The 22,514-nt window shown below is 39.2% G+C and overlaps 1 protein-coding gene across 1 annotated transcript in view; it reads right to left on the bottom strand.

Annotated features, from left to right (window-relative positions):
* adgra2 (adhesion G protein-coupled receptor A2) overlaps window positions 1-22,514 on the bottom strand; it is an 84,790-nt gene that overhangs the window by 43,228 nt on the left and 19,048 nt on the right. The window contains exon 2 of the mRNA XM_088335783.1: window positions 226-297. Coding sequence (XP_088191909.1) covers window positions 226-297 — 72 coding nt within the window. The remainder of the gene's footprint in view (window positions 1-225; window positions 298-22,514) is intronic.

The following is a 22,514-nucleotide window of genomic DNA, read 5'->3' as shown; positions in this document are numbered from 1 at the left end:
ATAAAGTGTACAGAGAGCATTGGCAGACAGAGCAGAGGATCATCCTTCTCGCTGGCCTCAACCCCGCTCGATGGAAGCACACAAAAGTGGCTCAGTTCTCCTCATATCCTGCCTGATTTGCTCCCCGCGGGCCCCAAAGTGAAACAGCAGCTCACACATATGGTGAGCTGAGCTCGCAACACACATGTCAGGCTGATTATTGATCAAGATTGATGAGGTACTCACAGCTTCTCCAAGGCATTAAGTCCAAAGAAGGAGCCATTGTTCAGGACCCTGATTTTGTTGTGGCTCAGTATTCTGCAAAGAAACACAAAGAAACATGATAAATATGCTTTTAAATTGCATTTATACTGCTGAGGTTTTTTATGGTGAAATTTGAGGAAGTTAGGTTTCATCAAGCAGGACCAGGGCCAAGTGGTTTTGCACTTGTTGCCTGTCTCATGCGGTGCCAATATAGATAGATGGCAGACTGAACGATTCCAACGAAAGATTGAAAAGAAAATAAAGATTATTAAAAGATTGGCAACCATCATAATCTTTTTGCACTCATTGTTTTTTTTACTTCAAACCGAAATCTGTTCTTATAACGCACAGGCTTTGTTCATCAGGCCTTTAGCCTGACGTGCTTCTACACGGTAGTCTGTTCTTTGCACTTACATAAGTGAGGAACATTTAACTGACAAAGGATCATGGGAAATGGACAGAGTCAAAGTCAACAGGGCTCTTCATTTGCCATGATGTGAGAGTGAAGCCTGAGTAGCAACCAAAATGACTTTACACTATTTTAGTGTTGAAGGAAAGAGATATGGGCGCGATCCATTAGCAGGATGTTTGCACTGGCCTTTTTAAGGTAGACTTATGTCATCAAAATAATAAATGTTGGCTTCTTTATTCTATAGACAGTGCAGGACTTAAGTTGACTGATTTGGGGAAATAGACTGAGATCAGCAAGAAGCAGGTATTAGTTATGGTGTATTTGGTGCATGAATGCTAGAGGTAAAAGTAAAAGTAATTCCATCATAATTATCTTAAAAGAGAGACTATATCAAATCTAAATGAAGCTTGGCTGTCTTCGCTTCCACAATAGCACAAACTCTAAAAAAGTCAGGCTGAACACTGCACTAGACTTTAAGTCTCTGTAACTTCATATTATGTTTGTGTGAAAACTTGCCTATCCGCACGATCAGATCGAATCCAGGCCAAAATCACTGGATTGGTAAAGCACTGCTTTAATAAAAAAAAAAAAAAAACATTCGATCCAATTCACAAACCCAAACTATGACATTCTCCAATTCACATTCATTCTCATTGATTGTAATTGAGACGTGCTTTCCGCAATGTTGCAAATTATACTCTGTGTTTGGAGATTTTCCTGAAACTCGTCGAATAAATGGCCACACCCTTGTATACATGATGCTGTTGTGCTTGATGCAGGATTTAATTATCGACCCTTTCTATGAAAAAGAAATGGATCAGTAACGGATCGGTATCAACCAATTTTAATGGGTGCAATATAATATTGGGTTTTAAAAAGCATGGAGTCCCCCCAAGAGCAAATGTGAAAAAACAAAAGATTGTGCAGATGGTGGACATGATAAACTACAAACAATTACAAACTAATGGAAACTTAACAATATTATGAACAAATATAAAACAATTTCTAAAAGGCCTAAGAGTGAGAATTTTAATTTCAGTTTGAGTTCAAGTGATCCTAAATGGTTGCTTCTTTGTAGACCCCTTTCCAGCGCTACGACACCACCCAATCACCATAGGATGTGTGTGCATTGTTGACCCAAAACAGTTGGAGTACAAATTAAAGTTGAGTTAGGGAAAATTTGTATGCTGAATTGCGTTTCTAGAGTCGCAATTTACAAATACAACATGCCCAGCTGTTGTGTGTATGGGTCTCACTCACCTTTACCCCACTTCCTGTCAGCCCGCGTTTGCTCCGCCCCTCTTTTTTAATTCACAAAACATATCAGAATAAGTGTCCCAAATAAATACATTACAAAAATATACAGGTGCAAATACATATTATACATCGGTTACACATTTTTACAAAGAAAGACGGTACACCGAGAGAGTTTTCAAAGCTTTAATTATGATATTATAACTTTCATCCCAAACCGTGCCTGTGAAGGGTAGCAAAACGCTACTAGCAACACGCTCGCAACACAGTAGACGGGTCTGTTAAAAAATACATACCGTACATGTAGAAATCACGATAAACCGTCCTCATCTTCCACCTCATAGCTGACGTTATCAAAGTCGTCTTCCCCAGTATGGGAAAGAGACTTTGTCATATAGACGTCGTCTCACGCTCCCTTATTCAAAAACACGCTAGCAACACGCCCGCAAAGTGAGCTAGAAAGCTGCGTCATGTACCTTTCTTTTTACAATTTGCACAGTGAGGACATTTCTACGCTACTTTAATCTGTGCACAAGCTAAGAAGTTGCAGTCTTCCTCGGCGCATATATTCCACCGGTCTGAATCTTACCTTTTGTACTCGAGCGCCGCTGGCGGCTGTTAGAAAAATTACATAAATTGGCCGCATCACTGAATAAGCCGCAGGGTTGAAGGTTTGGAAAAAAAGTAGCGGCTTATAGTCCGGAATTTACGGTAATAGGTAAGATATTATTGTTGTTTTCAGGTATCTTGTTTAGACTGATTGTGAGGTTTCTGTGATGAGTATATTCTGAAAAGGTCATCATGTCTTAAATCCCAAGAATTTAAGCTTTCTAATAATATGTGGTATTACGTATTTCAGTGACTGGTGAAATCGTGTAAGAGCCTGTTCGTCGGACTCACTTCGTAATAATGGAGTGTTTGAGGACATCATTAGGAATGTCTTGGTTTGTGGTGCCTCTTTGATTTCGGGTAAGATATCGTGGCTTTCTGGTTATGATTTACTTGAATGCTTTGTAAGTGTTGCTCACTGAGACTGTTAGTTTGCTACTAATGGTGTTAGCTAGTCGAACTGTTAGAATAATATTAAAATTATATAAATAGTAATAATAGCAATAATAGCAATAGCATTATGAGCATTATAATTAATGTATATTTTACATGATATACATTTAATCATAATATTAATCTATTATGATTACATTTATTATATACATTATTATATTGTTAATGATAATAATAATAAATGCAGAACGGGGTTTGGTTGAAGCCACGGTTTTCCTTGCCCTCATGTAGATTTTAGATGGTGTGATAGGGGATGATGTAATAATAGTCTGTAGTTTGCAATAGTCTGTGGTCTGTGCATCCCTTTGAGACTCCTTGTGATTAAGGGCTATATAAATCAATGTGACTTGACTTGACTTGACTTGGATGGGAGTGGTGGCTCCACACCCATATTCATAATAGACCTACCAATTTAATGCTACAATTTTCCCTGCTAACTTAAGGACAAACCACTTTTCACTATTGTTTTTTTGTGTCTTTTTGAATCATGACAGACCTGTCCCAAATTCCCTAATGGTACGGCCCCATTTATCCAATCAAAACATCCCCTATAAGCCAGGAAGTGACTTGCTAGAACACAGAAAAAACAAATACACACAAACTGTGTCTCACTTCTGTTGTTTATTTTTAGTAGGCGTATTATCGTTTGAAAATGGTTACATTTTTAATGTATGAATAATTCAAACCTGGCAAAGTCATATAATAGCTTGGGTAGATGTACTCTGGTTGACAGTAGGGGTGGGAAATACCAGGAATTTTGGTATCAGGTTAATGCATGGTCGTATCCATCAATCCTAAACCAATTATTTTTGCATGGAAATGTCATTGAACCCTTCCCACTTTAGTTGGTTTCTAATTCCGATGAACACAGGATGGATATTTTAAGCACTAAGAATGTTTCATTTTTTATTTAATAAGTTCATTGAAAAATATAACAGTACTGTATAAAGAATAGAAATACTACAACTGTTTCAGAAAAAAGCCAAGAGAGTCAAATCAAACAAGCAGCACTGTAACAAAATTACAAATACAGTATAACAATGTCAACTACCCATCCATCCCTCATCTGCACCACTTATCCTTAGTAGGGTCGCAGGGTGCTGGAGCCCATCTCACATTTCCTCGGGCATTGGGACGAGGGACAACCTGAACTGGTTGCCAACCAGTCGCAGGGCACACAACTCACTCGCTCATTCACACCTAGGGACAGTTTGGACAGGCCAATTAATCTGAGATGTAGAAGGGAACTGGAGTGCCCGGAGGAAAGCCGCACAAGCACAGGGAGAACATGCAAACTCCACACAGGAAGTTTGATCCCATGACCTCAGAACTGTGCCACGGACACGATAACCACTCATCCGCTGTGCTGCCCACAATGTCAACTAGAGAACTAAAATACTTTCCATTGCAAAATCATTTAAAAATAAAGTCAGTCATGCAAAAACAGTGTCAATTGTCTCTCATTGTCACAGTGACAAGGGATTTACAGGTTTCTTGTTCAAGAACAGTATTATGTTTGTATTTTTGGTTGAAGCTTGTTGTTCTTTGTAGGGTGGTCTTTTTTCTTGATTTTATATCAATTTGTGGTGTTGCCACAGTAGCAAACCACTTTACCATACAAATAACACCTGGCATTGTCGTTTTCCATGCTTCCTATATGTCTCTTTCATTTTTGGCTTCTGGTAGGGGTGTGCGTATAAATTCGGCCTTGTCTTCTGCCTGGCAGGCAGGATGCAGCAGCGGGCAAGGCAAAGGTGCTAAAAGTTTTTCTGTAACACACTCAGACATACATTTAGAAAGTGGCTGAAGGTGCTGGGTGAGAGAAAAGCTGTGCTATCTACATAAAGAAGCTTCGCTTCAAAGAAATTGGTGGAGTAGTGTAGTATCGAACCCTAGACAACATTATATATCCATTCCAAGTACTTGCTTGGTATCGATAACATCGATATTTGGACCGACGTGCCCATTTGACAGTCATGTTTACAGGCTGGTGCCTCATGGAAGGAGGCTGACGCTCACCCAATCACAAACACACCTTTCGGGTTTCACAACATTTTTCGCCGGACCGTATCGGGATTAATGGAGTGTTTGCGACATTAAATGTTCCTTAATTCGAAACAGATGAAGTGTGGAAGCACTTTTTCAAGGGGGCACTGGCTATGAACAGACACCCCACTTGTTTCCTGCCACATCAATAAAAAAACTGCAAAAGAAAAAAATACTACCTTCATCTCCACACCTTCGAAGTCTGTTAATGACCTGATTAAATCATTTATCTACAGTTTACTGGAAATAAACTGGCTAACGCTAGCGCATACACTTTCCGAAAGAAAACAAAGGCAGCTTGTTTTGCCTCTCTTTGTTACCTGCAGTTAGTTGCGGAAAGAAATGACTTGCGATAACAGCATAAGGTGTACTTGCTTTTTACAAGAACTAATTCTTCTGCTTTAAAGGGACATTTTGTATTATTAAGTGCCTTCGAGTGGTATCAACAATCATTTTCTGAACGATAAGGCACCCCTCATCATCAAGAGCAGCCTCAAAATATTCCACTGAGAGCTATTTGTTAAAATACATAAAGGCTAGGGTTGCATTAAAAAACATCAGAAAATACCTAAAATACTCGACTAACTAACACCATAGAACACAAATAATAGGAAATCTGGTTTCACAACTAAATTATCTCGATTCATTCATAAATGGTTACTTAATGTACAAAGGAGCATTTCATTGTAATTATTAATTTCCAATTTTATTTATGGTATTTCCAGTCTATAAGGTATTATCAAGTGCATTTCCGTAAAAGTTGGAGTTGGAAGTGTGCCTTCTAGGCTGGAAAATACAGCACAGTGCACTTAATAGTATACTGTACTGTATATATAAACGCACACATTTTGAAAATACTCGTTGGATGAGAAATTTATATTTATTTCACCTGACATGAGGTTAACCTGGAAAGAACTAATAGGTTTTTCAACCACACGGCTGCTATGGGTAACCCAAAAAACCCAAAACCTTTTGAAAGTCAAAAAAAATAGAAAAAAATGATGTGGTTTGGTCTTTTTGAGTCTCCATAGTTTGAATTATTCCGTGTGCTTTAAAGGACTCGTTTTCAGATGCAACACTCAATACAGAAAAATCTTGTAGTCAAATATTTCACAATGTCCCTTTAAGGCAAGCAAGTTTTATTATTATGTTTTGTAACTGCCTCTGAAACGAAACGTACTAGACAGCAATTAAACTCAAACGGTTCTAGCCATTTTGCCCATGACTCTACGGTCTTTTTCAGATAAAAAAATTCAATTCATCCAGGATAAAGTTTTGAATGAACACTGTGTGTGTGTGTGTTTATTTTTTTTTTCATTTAAGGTTGATTTATTCCTTGATAGTCCTGCACAGATGGTCAGTAGGGCCAAACAGACTTCTTGCCTGCTTGATGCGTTTCTGGTGGAAGGTTTTATCTGAAGTAATATTAATATTATTAATACACTGTATCACTCTCCTCGGGCTATCGCAAACAGGAAAAGGTTTTGTCTGCCACTTTCAGCCTAGAGGGAAAATCTTAAGACCGAGCCCAAGCCCGGGCCTAAGCGCGACCCTAAAAGTGACCCTATCTGAATTTCGGGTCAGGTCGGGTTTAAAATGTCAATCATTACATTCGGGTTAGGCCAAGCTTCTCTCTCACCCTATTATCCACTCGTCATTGTTCTTTGTCCTTTTTATGACTTCTTTAACCTAGACTTTTTTTTTTACAAAAGATAAGCTTCATATGTTGTGCGGCACGGGGGACCTTTGCGTAACCACCACCCGCCCCCTCCCTTTCACGCAGTCCGCATTGCTGGCTCCCTGAGCGGATCACGCTTGGTGGCAGCGGCGCTGCTGTCAATGTACCAATCTCACATGACCATAGCAACACTGACCAAATGCCCTTTAAGCAGGGGTGAATAACGGGTGGTTTGGCCCGAATCTGAACCTCTAGCTCCCAACACATAAGGTCGCTCACTTGACTCTGGGCGCAGGATCATTGCATTAACAGAAAGCAGCTCCAAGATGAAAGCTAGACATCCGGAACTGGCAGAATAATTTGAAACAGATAGGAGAGGAGAAAGTCTCATCTGGTGATGGAACACACCATTTAATCCAGTGCAGCCAGTTAAAATACAGATTATTCTTGTTTATGACTCATCTTAATGTGAAACAAAAGTAATACATTAGTCAAAGGGTTTACCATATGTTTGGCTCAATTCACTACCTTTTTGGGTACTCAATTAGCTACGAGAAAATGTGTTTTGTTTTGAGAAATGTTTCTTTGAAATGAATGTCTGTACTGTAGTACAGTGTTTCCCAACCTAATTTGAGCCAAGGCCCCTTTTCTTCATTAAATTAATCTTAGGGAACATATTCAATACTGAATTACCGGGTCCGGTTTCATGTTGTTTTGCTTTGCTCTTAGTTTATTATGGTGACTAGATTGATAGTTTAAAGCTTTTATTATTGTTATAATTTTTATCATTTGAGGTCACCATGGCCCAGGAGGTAATACAGGTCATTCATTTTTAGATATAATGTTTTCTGTCATTTTGTTTATCCCTATATTTTTTAAACCCTGTTTTAAGTTTTTCTGTATTTTTTTTTACTAGAAAAATGAAAAAAATGTCTGCCAGTGGAACAAACTTTTTTATGACATCCTGTCTTTTTTGTTTTTAGTAAAATTATGTGCACAATTTTTACTTACTTTGTTTGTTTGGTAGTAAAATCTTAAATAGCTTCATCAAACAAAACAAAAGTAACTTAAAGGAACACCGTGTAATACTTGAACACAAGATGATATCTTGTAGCGAAACCGAAAACGGGTGCTACAAAGCACAAGGATGACTACAAACTACAGAGACTCGGGGTACTCAAACCTCATTTTTTTGCCCAGCCTTTCACAAGGTTTTTGGTTTTTGAGGTTAGGCATAGAAGCACGATGGCAGACAGTCATGTTAGCTCCCTCTTGGTGAGCCTCATGTTATGTAAAATAAATCCAATGTTCTTTACATACGAGTATTTTTTTAAAAAGTGCAAGTTTATATAATAGTTGATGTATTTTTGCCAGTGATGGGAATAATGCCGTTACAAATAAGCCTCTGACGCAATGACATATTTTTTTTCAGTAACAGGGTAATCTGACTAATTATTTTTTCTGCTGTTACAACCCCGCTACCGTTGCTGACAGTCAAAAGTGGTGTATTACTTTGAATAAAACGTTTTCCACTCTCCTCCGAGTTGTTTACGTCACGTCTTTTTGGATCATGTCACCATTCAATATAGCAACGACCATATACTTAAATAGTGATTATGAATATAGTATTTACCAATTTTGCGAAAGAAAAGAACGAATAAGGGCTGAGTCGGGGAAAAAATGTGAGCCATCAGTGCCGTTGACATCTGTGGATGCAACTCGTGTCATTCCCTAACGAAGGGTCTCTACAAACTGTCTCTTTGAAGTGAATGAAGGGGCCCTGCTCCCCACCAATGAACAGCCAGCTACCTCCGAGACACCTTTTTTCTCTTGAGATTGGTCAATAAGCACATGTTGGGATTCCTTGTTGACTTTAAATGTGTTAAGTTTAAAAAACGTTTAAGTTGTTTTGTATTTTATCTTTTTTGTCAATTTGTTAATCTATGTTTCCTGTGTCAGTATTAATGTGTTTATATGTGTATTTTTTTCTTTTATCTCTCTTTTTTCCTTTGTTGTAAGTTTTTTTTCTTCTGTTTCTGTTTTTTCATTTTTGTCTTTCTTTCTCTATTTTAAGTAATTGGTAATATATGCATTAAACCAACAAATACAACCTGAAGAGTTGTTTGGAACCCAAACAGCGCTCTTACAAGGGAGCCGAGCCAAAAAAGAAGGTTCTCTAGAAATAGTTGAAATACGTTTTTTCGTATTTAGAGCTCATGCATCATGTCACGTTTTACCTGCTCCCCCACAAACCTGAAGGATTTGGCGACTAAGCGCCAACATTTTCAAACATGTTTGGCTCTCGTTTTCCTCCAAAAGTTCCTGCACACCTGATGCCAAAGACAAAATGCCTATCGCCAGTGGGGTTACAAGTGGTTGGCGTCAGGTGTGTGCAGGACTTAACGTTTCTGTGTTCGCTACACCAAAATCCTAGCCCTGTGCCCATCCCCCACTATGAACCAGCAAAAATGCTTTACTTATGTTGTGTGAAAAGTATAGTAGCATATGTCTACTTGAGCAGTTGTCTGAATACAGATTGTGATTTATTCTACAGAGTGAAACTCCCTTTAGATTATTTTACAATTGACATATGTTGTGAACAAAATACTTGAAGTACAATAAGCCCCACACGGTCTCGCGGCACACTGGCGTGCCCCGGCTGAAAGCACTGTTATGGTGTCATGTCAACTTATCACAATACGACAATATGAAACATTAAACAAAAAGTTATTTGAGTCAATTCAAGACTATTAAGTCTGCTTTACAGCTCACATTTACAAATGAGCAACAAATGACAACATATTTTAGCTCTTCAATCGAATTGTTTAGCTACGCCAAGGACATTGTTCTCTTGTAAACAATAAAGAGAGTTCGACTCTGAGAAAGAGACCGGCCAACCTTTGTAAACAGACAGAAATAGTCTGCGTTCCCATTTGGCTAAACAGGAAACTCAGCCAATTAGCTGTTTATTCAGAAGCCAACTTCCAGGGTCAGGCCTACGAGAGCCAGCACTTCCTGGAGCGGTGAATGTGGGCAGGTGGCAGCCGGCGTACACGAGGTCGAACAAGTTGACCACAAATACAGTATATAGGATCACCTCTACACACGAGAATTTCTATACACATTTTTTTTAACAAAAAAACGTTCTTATGTTACCAAGGAAAATCCAGTTTAAGAGCAGTCATAGATCCTACCACGAGAGACCGCTCACCGCCATTGTCCCGGTCCAGTTGAAAAACACGAGCACAGTGTTCTTCTGTGTGACCAAGCCAAGGAGTACAATCGGGAAGCAGCGAGTGCCGATCACATAGCCGCGGAAGAATTTTCGCAGCGCTTCGTTGCAATATTTTCCAGGGGAGGTAAGATTTGTTTCGCAAAATACAGGCGGATTACACAAAGGATTACGTTAAATTTTGAAAGGGAAGGCAGACACAAATCAGTTTCTTTTCAAAAGAACTGTAGAAAGTGATACAGTTGTGAGTCCAGTTTAAAAGGTAAAATAAAGTGATGAATGAAAAATGAAACAAGAATTGTGCTCTAGAAAATGTTTTGTGTGTTCATGTTAATTTAAAGTTATAGTAACTTTTATTTGAATTGTACAGTAAGTGCTTACGTATTATCAAAGTAGTGGTGAGCTGTCACTCCTCCAGCCTTTGTAGCCTGTATAAAAAAAATCACTGCGAATATCTATTTTTATCTTACTTCCAGCATCGCTGTTCCAGGATGCACAACACTTTAGGAACAGGAAGTGGAGGGCTTGAAAGAGGGGTTATAAAGAGTGACTTTATGCTCGTAAAAGCAGTTTTTTGTTAGTGTAGCAGGAAAATGGTAAAAGTGAGAAAAGGCCTGTTTCAAATACAGTTAAATACCAACCCAAACCCAAATATGATGAAAAAAGAAGAGTTTATTCAAGCACGTCTAAGATATGCACGTTCTTGATGAATGCGCTGATTGAGACCCCGATCATGACTTCAAGCCAGAAGATACGGGCAGAGAGTAGAAAAGTTTCAAATTCTGGACGGAACCTTTAGTATTTGTATTTGTTTTCGTGATCAGGATGATGCATTTTAGAGTTGTTTATAGTTCACGTTGATCATTTTGCAAGGTCAGGAACAGGCCAATTAAGTCATTTAAGATCGGAACATTCAAGCTACGAGCACGATCATGGAACAAATTAAGCTCGTAAGTAGAGATACCTCTGAACGTAAGAATTGTCCTCAAAAGAGCTGCCCCATTATAAGTCAACTGAGGCTTTGGGACAGAATAGCTGACAGAGTGAATAAATCGAGTTAGGCAGATGGCTCATGGCGCAAAGACGCGCTAACTCAGTCCAGACCGTCTCAGTGCTGTATTTAGCAGCTTTGATTCACTTAAATGGTGAGGCCTTGCATTCTAATTGAGTGGATGTCATCTATGAAGAGTGTGGCTTCATGTCTGTCTTGGGAGTCACGTTATCCTTGTAACCTGTTTACACAGAATGCACATGGGATCAAAAAGTTGCACCAACAGGGCCACAGAGGCCGATTTTTTACGTCAGGGTTGAACCAAGTACCATTAGTCACACGTTTCAGATGTCTTGTTCAAAGTATTTTACGCTGTATTTGGCTAAATTGATTGACTTAAATCATACAATAATGGACAAGGATTTAGACATAATGTTTACAGTTTTCAAAAGGTCTATCTGCATTATTGAATTTCATTTATGGGCACACAAACCTTTTTAAGATTTGGTTTTTACGTCATGTAAAGCAGTGTACACTGGTGTTGCGGGTAACTAGGTAGCATTGTTACGAGCTGACCCAACCATGGCTAATAACTATAGTGTTCACAATGTTTTTCACTATTTTGTTCCTTGTTTATCTGTTCTGCTAACATTCATTACAGCAGATTTCACAATTAAAACCTTGGCTGTTAATTTCCTGAGCAAAAACTGACAAAAAAATTGTGTCAGTCAAAGCAAGTTTTCAAAAATAAACTCAACTAATACTCTATCTTTATTAAATAATGATTAGAACTCATGTCAGTAAGCATTATATGGACTAACAAAGGAGAAGATGTAGTTCACAAAGTAAAGCCAAGACTCAAATCTTAGTATTATTTCAGGAATAAATAAAACACAAAATTCTATGGTTTTTAATCTAAATCTTGTCTTTTGCCTCAGTTTGAATCCGCCCAAAAGACAAACAGGCAACTTCTGGATGTATTCATTAAAATGTTTTTTTTTTTTTTTTTTCTTTTTCAAAAGGATCAATAGGAATCCCGGGATTAATTTCTGATCTGATGTGAATGTTGTTTACACTAAAATTCTAATTTTCTTATTGCCAAAACACAAGTTTATCCGTCTTAAGACTTGAAATAACCAAAATTTGACTAGATAAAAGTGGCTGAGGTTCACTAAATGTTATAAAAACTAACCCGTGCGACTCAGGTATGACTTTAAACTAACACTCCAGTTCTACAGCGTTAAACAAATCAATAAACACATAATTATCCAACCTTTTCTTACTTGACCTAAAAAGCTATTGGAATCTGGCTGTGTGTGTCTGTCCTGCAAATAACTCAGCTTTTGTTGCTTCTGACTGTCATTTCATATGAGTACATGGAAGCGAGAAAATCTCCTTCTTCCGTGATAACAAAATCATGACTGTTAGCGATGCGGGTTTGTCTTCTCAATGAAACGCTTTGACAGCTTTGTGATTGACATTCGTATGCCCCCCCCCCCAAAAAATGGGCTTATTGATTGACCAGAAAATAAAGAAAGATGATGTGTCCATGTAAAAATAGAAGAAAAATAAAACAATGGTGCTAATAACATCTGCCTGACCTTGGGGGAAAAAAACGAGACTGGCCCTAATAAATCAAGGCATCTGTTCTTTGTAAGCTAACCAGACGGCAAACAGCACCAGATACTTAATGAATGACAAAAGTTGCATCAACAGATCCACGTTCGCAGATTCTTTAACCACCTGGGTTGTCAAGGCACCACTTCCTTCCAGTATGTCTTGGGAAGTTAAGCCTGTACAATGCCCATCCTTTTCCGGGCAGTTTTTTATTTGTGGGTGGAGGTGTGGGTAAGTGTTTCCTCCCGCACTTGAAACAGATGGTACTGGTTTCTATTGTTACCAGTAGCAAGAGAAGCCTCCTGATCTGACTCGACAACAGCACCTTCATCATCTGGTCTCCTTTGATCTTCAGTGCAAAGCATCATCCCGCTCTTAAGATAAGAGCCATATCTCAGCATTGACAGCCAACGGTGTAATGAGGATAAGCGGTGCGGATAATGGATGGATGAATGGTTGGACTTTCATCTCAACTGGGGACTTATGAGGCTGCCAAATTTGCCTTTAACCATGCCAATTCAATAATTACAAAGTGTTATCAACATTTTGACTCGTGCATTATTGACTGACATCTCGTATAAGTTTCAGATTTTTTGCACATCAGTGACTCTGCTGGTGTCCAGACATCAGGTCCTCCAAGACAGTTATTCAGCTGCATGGCTCAATTCCACATGTGGTCAAAGCCACATACCCCTGCGAATGTGTATACCTGTCACTAGTGCACACTGCAGCTGTCTTTCAATTTTTTCCCACAGCTGCTTTGAGTTGCGGGTCATCGCGTGCCTGGTAGAATTGTAAAGTGCCGTGCACAGCAGCGGCAACAGCAGCGGCAGCTCTCCAGATCCAAACCTAGCGCAGAAGCGTGTCCTGTTCAAACCGCAACCAGAAGGTCGAAAAGCCAAACACAAGATGATCTCCTCCCGGCTGCCACTGCAGGTTTGGTGACAAGAGTTTCTCGTCTTTTGGCGATTTATAATACGACCACATACACAGGAAATGTTCCATCCTGGTTTGCTATTTGTTCCAGGATATGAATGAGAAGCATTAGTGTCTGAAGTGTGTACTCCAATGGGTCTGGATGTGTGGCCCTTAAATATTTAGACATTCTGCTCTGTGCTTTGTTTCAAGGTGCGTTGCAGCTGTAAATCCTGATGAGAATTCATGAGTGGAATATTTATGCTTCAAAATATTTTATTTAGACAAGAATACGGTCATAAGGGCAGCACAGTCAGTACATTTGCATGCAAGTGTTTCAGTAGTGCAGTGGTCAGCACATTCGCCGAAAACGCGAAAATGTCTCAGGTTCGAGACTGGATGGTAATATTTGTTGGCCTGGAGAGGGATGGGCGCCACCAGGCTGCACTTGCCCAAGACACAAAACAGGAAATGGTGCCCCTACAACCCTAGTGGTTAAGGGATACACCCACCCACCAATAGTTGGAATAAAATCAGTATATTAGAAATAGAATCACAATTCTCTATATTGTCATTGAAAACAACATAGTAAACAATGTTTGCAACAAGATTAGACGTGGCACTCCAGGATAACTACACAATAAAGACTTACAAGAGATGAAAAATATATAATGTCAGGAAAAATAAGCAAAAAATATTAACAAGGTAAAAACTATGGTGGTGCTAACGGGTGCAGCAGCTAACAGCTATTCTGCTAGTTTTCTAATTCTTATTGTTAGTTGCATGCATGGCCAACAATGCTCAATGAACCGTGACTGAGAATAGATTTCAACTTTCTTGACAACTACTACGACACGCACGATATCCCAAAGGAAATCCAGAGGGCCCAGGGATCTCCGTGGGGGGCAAGCCCAATAACAATGCGACGAAGACGGAGGAAAGAGCAGAAACAGAAGCGAGGTTCTGTAAGGCCATGTACACACGAACCAAAATCCGAACACGCTCTTTATTGACCCCTAACAGTTTGATTAATAGGGTTCATTAACATTTTTCAAAGGGGAATAATTGTTAATGTGAATTCATTCGGATTATTCGATACTTTACGCTCATGCTTGAATTATTCTTCAGATATTTTTTTTTGTTGGTGCTGCAAAGAACCTTGGTATTGTAGTCAAGAAACATCTATTTGCACCAAGGTGTCTGTGGTGATTTGATTTCGCAACAAGGCTATTCCAAAATGCAATAACTTTTTTTGTACACAGGTTAAAGTGACACCTCTACATATGAGCTGCTTGAGATATGAACTGTTTGAAATGTGATGCCTGACATTCGAGAGAGAATCGAAGTTATGAAAATTTCCAGACGTTACCACTCGAGATCACTCACCGTCAGCATCGTCCCAGTGAGCGTGTTCCTTCCCTTTCCGTACAGACCTGATCCTGTGCTCCTATATTCCGTTTTTTTTTAATCGCAATGCATCTCTGGTACTTATGAGATACGTGGCGGGGAGCATGGGCATTAGGGACTAAGCCCAAGAAATGACACACCGACTGCCCCTGACCCACGGGCGAACCATAATTTTATATTAAATTACTATTTGAACGTGCTTTTAGTGATCAGGAAGATGTGTTTTATAGCTATGTAGTGTTAACTTGTATGTAATTTTATGGTTTTCACTTATTTAGTATAGAAAAAAATTGCTTGGGATACGAACAATTCTAGTTGCAAGCACTATCCGGGAATGGATTAATATTGTATCTAGAGGTATGAATATATTCTTATTTGTCAAAAAACCCGAATGTTCAAAATAAAACCGAAATTTCCTTGCATGTAAGAACTCTTCACCAGCCATTGTACATATTTGCATTCGAGGTAAGATCTTAAACCCAAACCCGAGTCCGACCCAAAATTCGGCCCGGGTCCAGCCTAAAAAGTTAATTATTACATTAGGATCTGGCTGGGCTTCTCTCTCTTGGACCTTTTTAAAAAAGTTTTTTAAAAATTTGTATCTTGAAACCTAAATGTCTGATGAATGTATAATGCTGTCAGTGTCAGGGCTGGTTGCGTTGGCCATGATGTGCAAATGAGACAGTGATTAAATCAGTATCTTGTCACAACTCACTGTGTTGTTGCACGCTAACATCACAGTGTGCTGAGACGCCTTGAGGCCGGGAGTAGTTCAGGCCACGAGAGACTGTGGTCCGCAGAAAAACAGAAGTGGCACATACCAGCAATGTAAATTAAAAGAAATATTTTCTGTCTTTTATCCAACCTTGATTGTTGTTCTTTGTCTCACTATCTCTTAAAGTGCCACGCTAGATTTTCAAATACGTACCTTTTGCTGTGGTTTATGGCCCAATTAATAACCCATCAAAATGACGAACGGCCTTAAAATGTTACCGTCAACAGAATGATGTCAATGATGGAAAATTGTTGGTTAACATTGAAATCGAAAATACGTAGTTGGTAAAGTCTTGTTTATCTTAAATTTTATTACAAAAGACAGGCTTTCATTTGTTATCACTTCTCCTCCTGAGTCCTCACAAACCCCCCCAGAAATTTCAGGTTTGCTTCGACCTCGATCCTGCAAATCAAGTTAATTGGTCAGGCTCGGGCGAGGTCGGGCTGAAATACTCAGGGGCTTGGTCGGTTCAGGCTGGATTTTTTTAGGCCCGACCTTACCACTAATTTGCATAATCACCCTGTGATTTTTTTTTCTGTTGGCTGTACAGAAAATACAAGGATGATAAAAGTGGCGAAGCGTAAAGATAATAACACTTCAACGCTGCGCCCTGAGAGTTATTTCAGCGTAGACAACGCGGCGCAGCTTTCCTCTAATAAAGAGTGTCAAAACAAGGCGGTTGGCCGCTATGTAAACAGCATTTATCTCCAGATTTGGTCTTTACGCTACAGGACCACACGTGAGGTGAAAATAGCAAAACCCTTGAAAGAGCAGCCCAAATCCGGAGACCAACAGGAGCCAGATAATAAGAGTGATTTTCCATGAGAGCCTTGTGGCTGAATCAAACTTGTTTTAATTAGCATACTGACTCCATGATGAACAACAGTGCTTGTTTCCCAGTAGTGCGGACTCTTTGGTGAGTAAAAGAACTTTAGTAAGAGGTGATTCAGATTTGGTGAAAGCGATACAGGCCTGCGTCGCGTGACTCCTTTGAGTTGTGTATGTTAAGGCTTGGAACATTACAGCAAGCACTGTACGTGATTTTACTGCATTTTTTTCCCTCCTCCCGTCTTTCTCAAGTGCACTGCAGATTAAAACAGCACTCAGCTTTTATGAATAGATATACATCACATACTTTTCACTCAGAGTAATGAGGACAGACAAGGTGGATCAACAATACATGGCTGCCAAACCAAAGATGGATTCAAAAGCTCAGCGTTTGTTAGATGAGAAAAATCATTACCGAAATACATTTCACCAGAGTTAAACATGGCAGAATTTATTGTGGAGTTGAGTAAAGTTGAGTCATTGAGTCCAGATGAATCTTTGAGGCCAAATGGTACTCATTGTGGTTTACCATACAGACAAAATATACTGCAATGTTTTCATAACCCATTCACCCGGTAGCAGATTTGGGTAGATTTTTCCCAAAGCTGGATTACCTTTTTACAGTAGATTGGATTAAGGTGGTCTGGTCATCCGTTTTGGAATTTTCTGTACTGATCTTAAAATATATTCAGTGTAATGTTCTAAGGAAAGCTCGGTGAATAAAAATATGTCTCTGGACATGGTGTTTGGTGTCCTAACCAGGGCAGATGTGCAAACGCTGCCAAACATAATCATGAGAGCGGCTTGCTGTGAAGATTCCTAACTGGGAAAAGTCTTCATAGAAATTGTTGGTTGTATAATTACTACAGTCAACCACTGTTATTTGGGAAGGAAGAGCACAGAGCGGCTGGCGACAAGTAAACCTCCAGAAAAGTCATGCTATGTTTGTGCAGGTTCTTCTGTAAAAATGTCACATAATACTGAAATCGAGGATACCAAGGTATTTACCTTCAGTGCAGACCGCGCTGGAAAAGGAGAAAGAGTGCGTGTGTTGTCCATTGTATAGCTCCGCACATTCCTCTGGCTCAACAAATCAAATTGCTGTAGGTGCTTTGCTATTGCCTCTGGGTAAAACATGTGTTTTGGGTTAAATTTTGTTCTGTGAGTTTGTATTATAAAGTGTCTCAACAGTGAACCTAGTATGTTTAATGAGCTTCCATATAAATAATTATTTAGCGATTTACAGCCAAAACGAGGTATGCTGTTGTGACACCTTGACTGTATAATCAAAATTGTGTCCTATATATATATATATATATATACTGGACCGGACCCATTGTGAATCAGTGTAGTCTCGGCTTCGCATGCATGACGAACGGCTTAACATGTAGCTACATAATTAACAATTGCACAAGACCTCTTTCATCTCTGAGCCTTATGTACTAATGGAAAGAGCCATTTATGGCTTGCGAGCCATAAGTTCCCGACCCTTGGTTTGGCCAATCAGATACCAAGTTGGACAGTCACCGCTAGCAGGTCTTGGGAAACATCAACTGTTTCTCAAACTATGTTTGGTTAGGTGGTGACCAAACCAATCGAGCCAACCCCTCATAAACTTGATGAGAACGACCTGCATAAGGAAATATATTGTTGTGTTGATTCTGTTGAATTTTCATCCCTCTAATGGACTCTTATGAGATGGACTAAGCACGCAGGGCTCTTAAGCTAGGATGTGGCCGTGTCATCTTTGTTGCAATAAGTACTTCTCAAGAGGCCTCCAGACTGCACTGAACCATTCAACACTTGGGTACGCTCAAATTGCTTTTGTTCTAGAAAAATACAACCCAAGCCGGTGATTCAGGTAGCCCCCTTCAACCTCGAACTCATCCTTGGAGAGTCACTGCACTCAATAGAAAAGAGAGACTAAATGCCCTTGAGCACAACAAGCACTTTAGTGGCAAACGCATGTCAAAATTTAAATGTACTCGTTGTGTTGGAGTCTCCAGTGGGCTGCTTGCAACCACCGGGAACACTTCCAGGCTACAATGCCCAATTAGGACTTGTCATGGAAAAGGAGCATCCATGTACTTGCGCAAAAAAAAATATTTTCTGTGTTTTTTGTGGCTTGTGATGGAGTGAAAGATTGCATTGAGTAGAGGAATAGATTGACACACATAAAGGACACACAGTTGTGAATAATTAAAAAAAGAAATCAGTCGATGTCGAACGGTTACAAATAAATCATAGAGCTTTAGAATCACACATTTTGTTGTTCAGCAGAATTTGACAAATAGGTTTTGGGAACTTTATTTTTAGAAATGAGATGTTCCAGGTAGGGTTTGGATTCAAATGAGTAAGCTTTGAATTTGAACATCGGAATTATCTATTACTTCACAGTTGCATAAAATAATTCACCAGTCCATCAAAATACTCAATGCTGATTTGCCAAGAGTAACAAAAAAGACAAATTTTGCCTAAACCAGCGGTCAACCACGTGGTGCCTGAGGGAAACAGTCCAGGAAGAACACCTGAGTAGCCTGCGGACCGGCACTGAAAATCCACCACTTAGGGGTCATTGCGATTTTTTTAGAAAAAATTTAATTTAATACTTGAGGAATAATTGAATTATTTAGTGTCTTTAAATACATGCTCAATTTGTCCAAAATTATTTTTAGTTTATAATTTATATGTAGATCACAGTGACCTTATATAAGGCTTATGTTTAGGAGGTCGATGATCTTGTTTTAACCCTTCTAATAACGACCTCCTGGTATTAAAATAATAATAAAATAGTATTGTTCATTTAAAAATCCATATCAAACACTTATGAGTAAGAAAAAAGTAGCTCTCAGCTTCAAAAAGGTCGGTTACATTCCACCCGCATTTATAAATATACAGTAGTGTACAGCATATATTTTTAAAATGAAAGATGAAGAGGAATAACACGCATTTAGCATGTGACTCGCTTACAAATCAACAAAGATACGGTGTTGGGATTAACACGTTGCAAAGAAACGCTTTCCTGGGTTGCAATTACTCTTCTTGCTAACGAGTACTGTAACACGTCATTAATGACATTTTGTAACTCAACAGTTGTTACTACATGGTGTGTTACTCCTCTACTTAATAAAACCAGATCATGAATTACAGGGTCCTCTTGTAGATACTTGTTTCTCTTTTGCTCACGATATAATATACAACCTCCAACCCGCCAGCAATGCTTAAGAAGGAGTGGGTGGGTTTATATTTACATACAAAATACAGTACGAGGTCGGTGAATTTCTGTACATGGAGATATTCTCCCTAACATAAATACTCGTATCAAAGCCGTATTTAGAATTGTAAAATAAATACTGAAATCTGGGGGTCAGTTTATACATGCTTATTTGGTTGTGCGTCACTAGTGATGAATTGTAGGCAGAGTGTGGGAAGGGGACACGGCTTATTTTGGAACAATGATATCAATGGAGCAAACGTGACGGCCAAATTTAATGTAAAATTATTTTTGTAATGCACTATGCTGGGAGAAAAAAAACTTAAAATCAGTACCCAGGGATGGAGAGGGACATTTTCAAATGTTTTGAAACCCAGGGACAATATGGATATGGAGTGTCTCGACTCAGTGTTTGTTTACAAGGTCTCAAGATTGCACAAGCCAAGAAATGTGAAGGGTTCACATCTTCCACATGTTGGTGCACACATTGTTTTTTTTTTTTTAAATTGATATTATTATGTGGGGGCAGCACGGTGGCGCAGTGGTTAGCGTGTGTGCGGCACAGTCCTGAGGTCATAAGATCAAACCTTCCTAAGTGGAGTTTGCATGATCTCCCCGTGCTTGCGTGGGTTTCCTCCAGGCACTCCGGTTTCCACCCACATGAATTAAATGGACTGAACCATTTCAAGGCAGTGGAGCATTACCAAGGCTGTGTTGACAACAATTTAGTTTTGTTTTCCATTTTCCCTGGAACTTTCATCATATTTAAGCCTATCTTGTTCTGCGTTAAGGAAAAGAGTACCGGTATCTTAAAAATGCTATAATTTTTGGAAGTACAATACTCCCCTACTTACGACCATTTGACTTACGTAAAGAGGTAGATACGAAATTGTTTTTCGAGGTGTTGAAAAATATCCGGACATTGCTGTAAATTAGATTTTGTATTGTGTGCACCTTTTTCCAAATACAGGACAGTACTGTAGTGTGGATTTCTGCTGCTACCAGCGTGTGGCGCTGTGAGAGGTCTCCCAGCATCCACCCGGAAAAAATAAATCCGCTTCATCGTCCTGGTTTCGTGTATAAACATTTTATACTGTCTATACTATGTCTATACTATCTCGAGCATGCTTACAACTTATTTTTTTTTATTTTTTAATATCTCGTGCATCCATTTAATATGATTGGTGTTAAGTGTAAAGAAGAGCCAAGCTGTTTCTTTTGAAATGAAAGTGGAATAAGAAATCTTGATGCGATTGAGAAAATGATTGTATCGCTTTTTTTCGGCCACTCTATAACACGGAGTAGGACCTCTTGAAGCTTATCTTCCAAAAGTAAGTTACACTTCACTTTATTTTTCTTTCTAGAGCATATTATTTTATGAAATATTTAATTTTTAGTACAAAACAATACAGGTTACTTATAGAAGCCTTAAACATAATTCTATAAATCTTAACCATACAGAATATAGCACTGAAGCAACTTACCAACAAATTCAACTTATAAACGATCATCCGGAATCGATCTCGTTCGTAAGTAGGGCAGCGTCTGTACTTGGATAGAATTTAGGGGTTGCTTTAGATCTTGATTGCAGATGTCAACAAATGGTCACCATTCTCTTCATATAAATAGTCAAGTCGTGCTTGACTCTTCAAGTGTAACCTTGAAGCTGGCTATAAGGGGTGCACGTCTGCATTTGATATGTACACCCACTTATTATCAAGCATGCTTCATTGTGCTTGGTTTAGCAGACGGCGCTATAGGCCGGGTGGTTTGTGGTCGGTAGATTTAGATTCAAGTGCCACCTATCAGACGCACAAATATGGAGAGTGTTCAATTTGAACTCTGTGAGTGTGTGCGAGCGTGTGTGCGCTAGCGGTCTAAACGTTCTAAAATTAAAATCTGGGTTTTAGAAACGTCTTTAATTAAGGTGGGGAGGGACGGACAGCTATTCTGAGAGCTGCGGCCATGCATGCTCTTTTCATACGAGTGTATGTGTTTGTGAGTCCAAGTCAATGAAGAAACCCACACACACACACACATACACACACATACATTTGGCGTTCATCATATCTGGCTAAGAGGTTTTTTACCTAAGATGGCCAAGCAAGTCACCTAAACAAATATTGTTGAAGTCCAGCTCTGCAATAAAAAGGGGTGGACGAAGCAAAGCGTGAAACTTTACAGCCGGCTCGTACGAACACAACAGTCATCTTCGTCACAACGATAAGTGTTTTTACACCTCTAATGAGGCAATTTGTCGTATTCAGTGTCTTGAATCAGTGAATGGAATGCATTGGATGCCTGCTCGCACATTGTCTCATTGTTTGGTCTCATAACCAGCCTCTGTTCTCCACTCCTGAGCAAAGGCCGTTGCTGGGAAATTTTACAAGTACAAAAGAGTCGAGCCATCCATCCCACTTTTGCTATGCGGCATTTGTGACACCACTGTGCCCGCGTGTTTTTTGGGGGCATTACAGCTCAACAGCGGCGACCAAAATGAAAGAACTCCATAACAACTTTATCACCTTGACTGAATGAGTCGTTTATTTCTACTGGGTGATATTTATAACAAAATGCAAATGGTTAACCACCATTACTCACGTATAATTCAATGACTAATTTGGAGACACTGAACCAAAAGTGAGTTGAAATCAGTTATAAACCCCCCCAAAAAAACAAAAAAGGAGCACCCTTTGTACATTTTTACAGTGGAATAAATCAAACAAAGAACAAAAAAAACCACAAAACTGCCAAAAGTTTGCATGTTTTAAAAATAGTCACACAGTCAACTGATTTAAGGTTAATTTAAGGTAACAACACTATAAAGGTTCCTAATTCCT

The sequence above is a fragment of the Urocampus carinirostris genome, chromosome 5, assembly GCF_059441175.1.
Source record: "Urocampus carinirostris isolate Australia breed hairy pipefish chromosome 5, RoL_Ucar_1.0, whole genome shotgun sequence".
Taxonomy (NCBI): Eukaryota; Metazoa; Chordata; class Actinopteri; order Syngnathiformes; family Syngnathidae; genus Urocampus; species Urocampus carinirostris.
The sequence above is the reverse complement of the archived record's forward strand: the minus strand, read 5'-3'. Positions and strand labels throughout refer to the sequence as shown.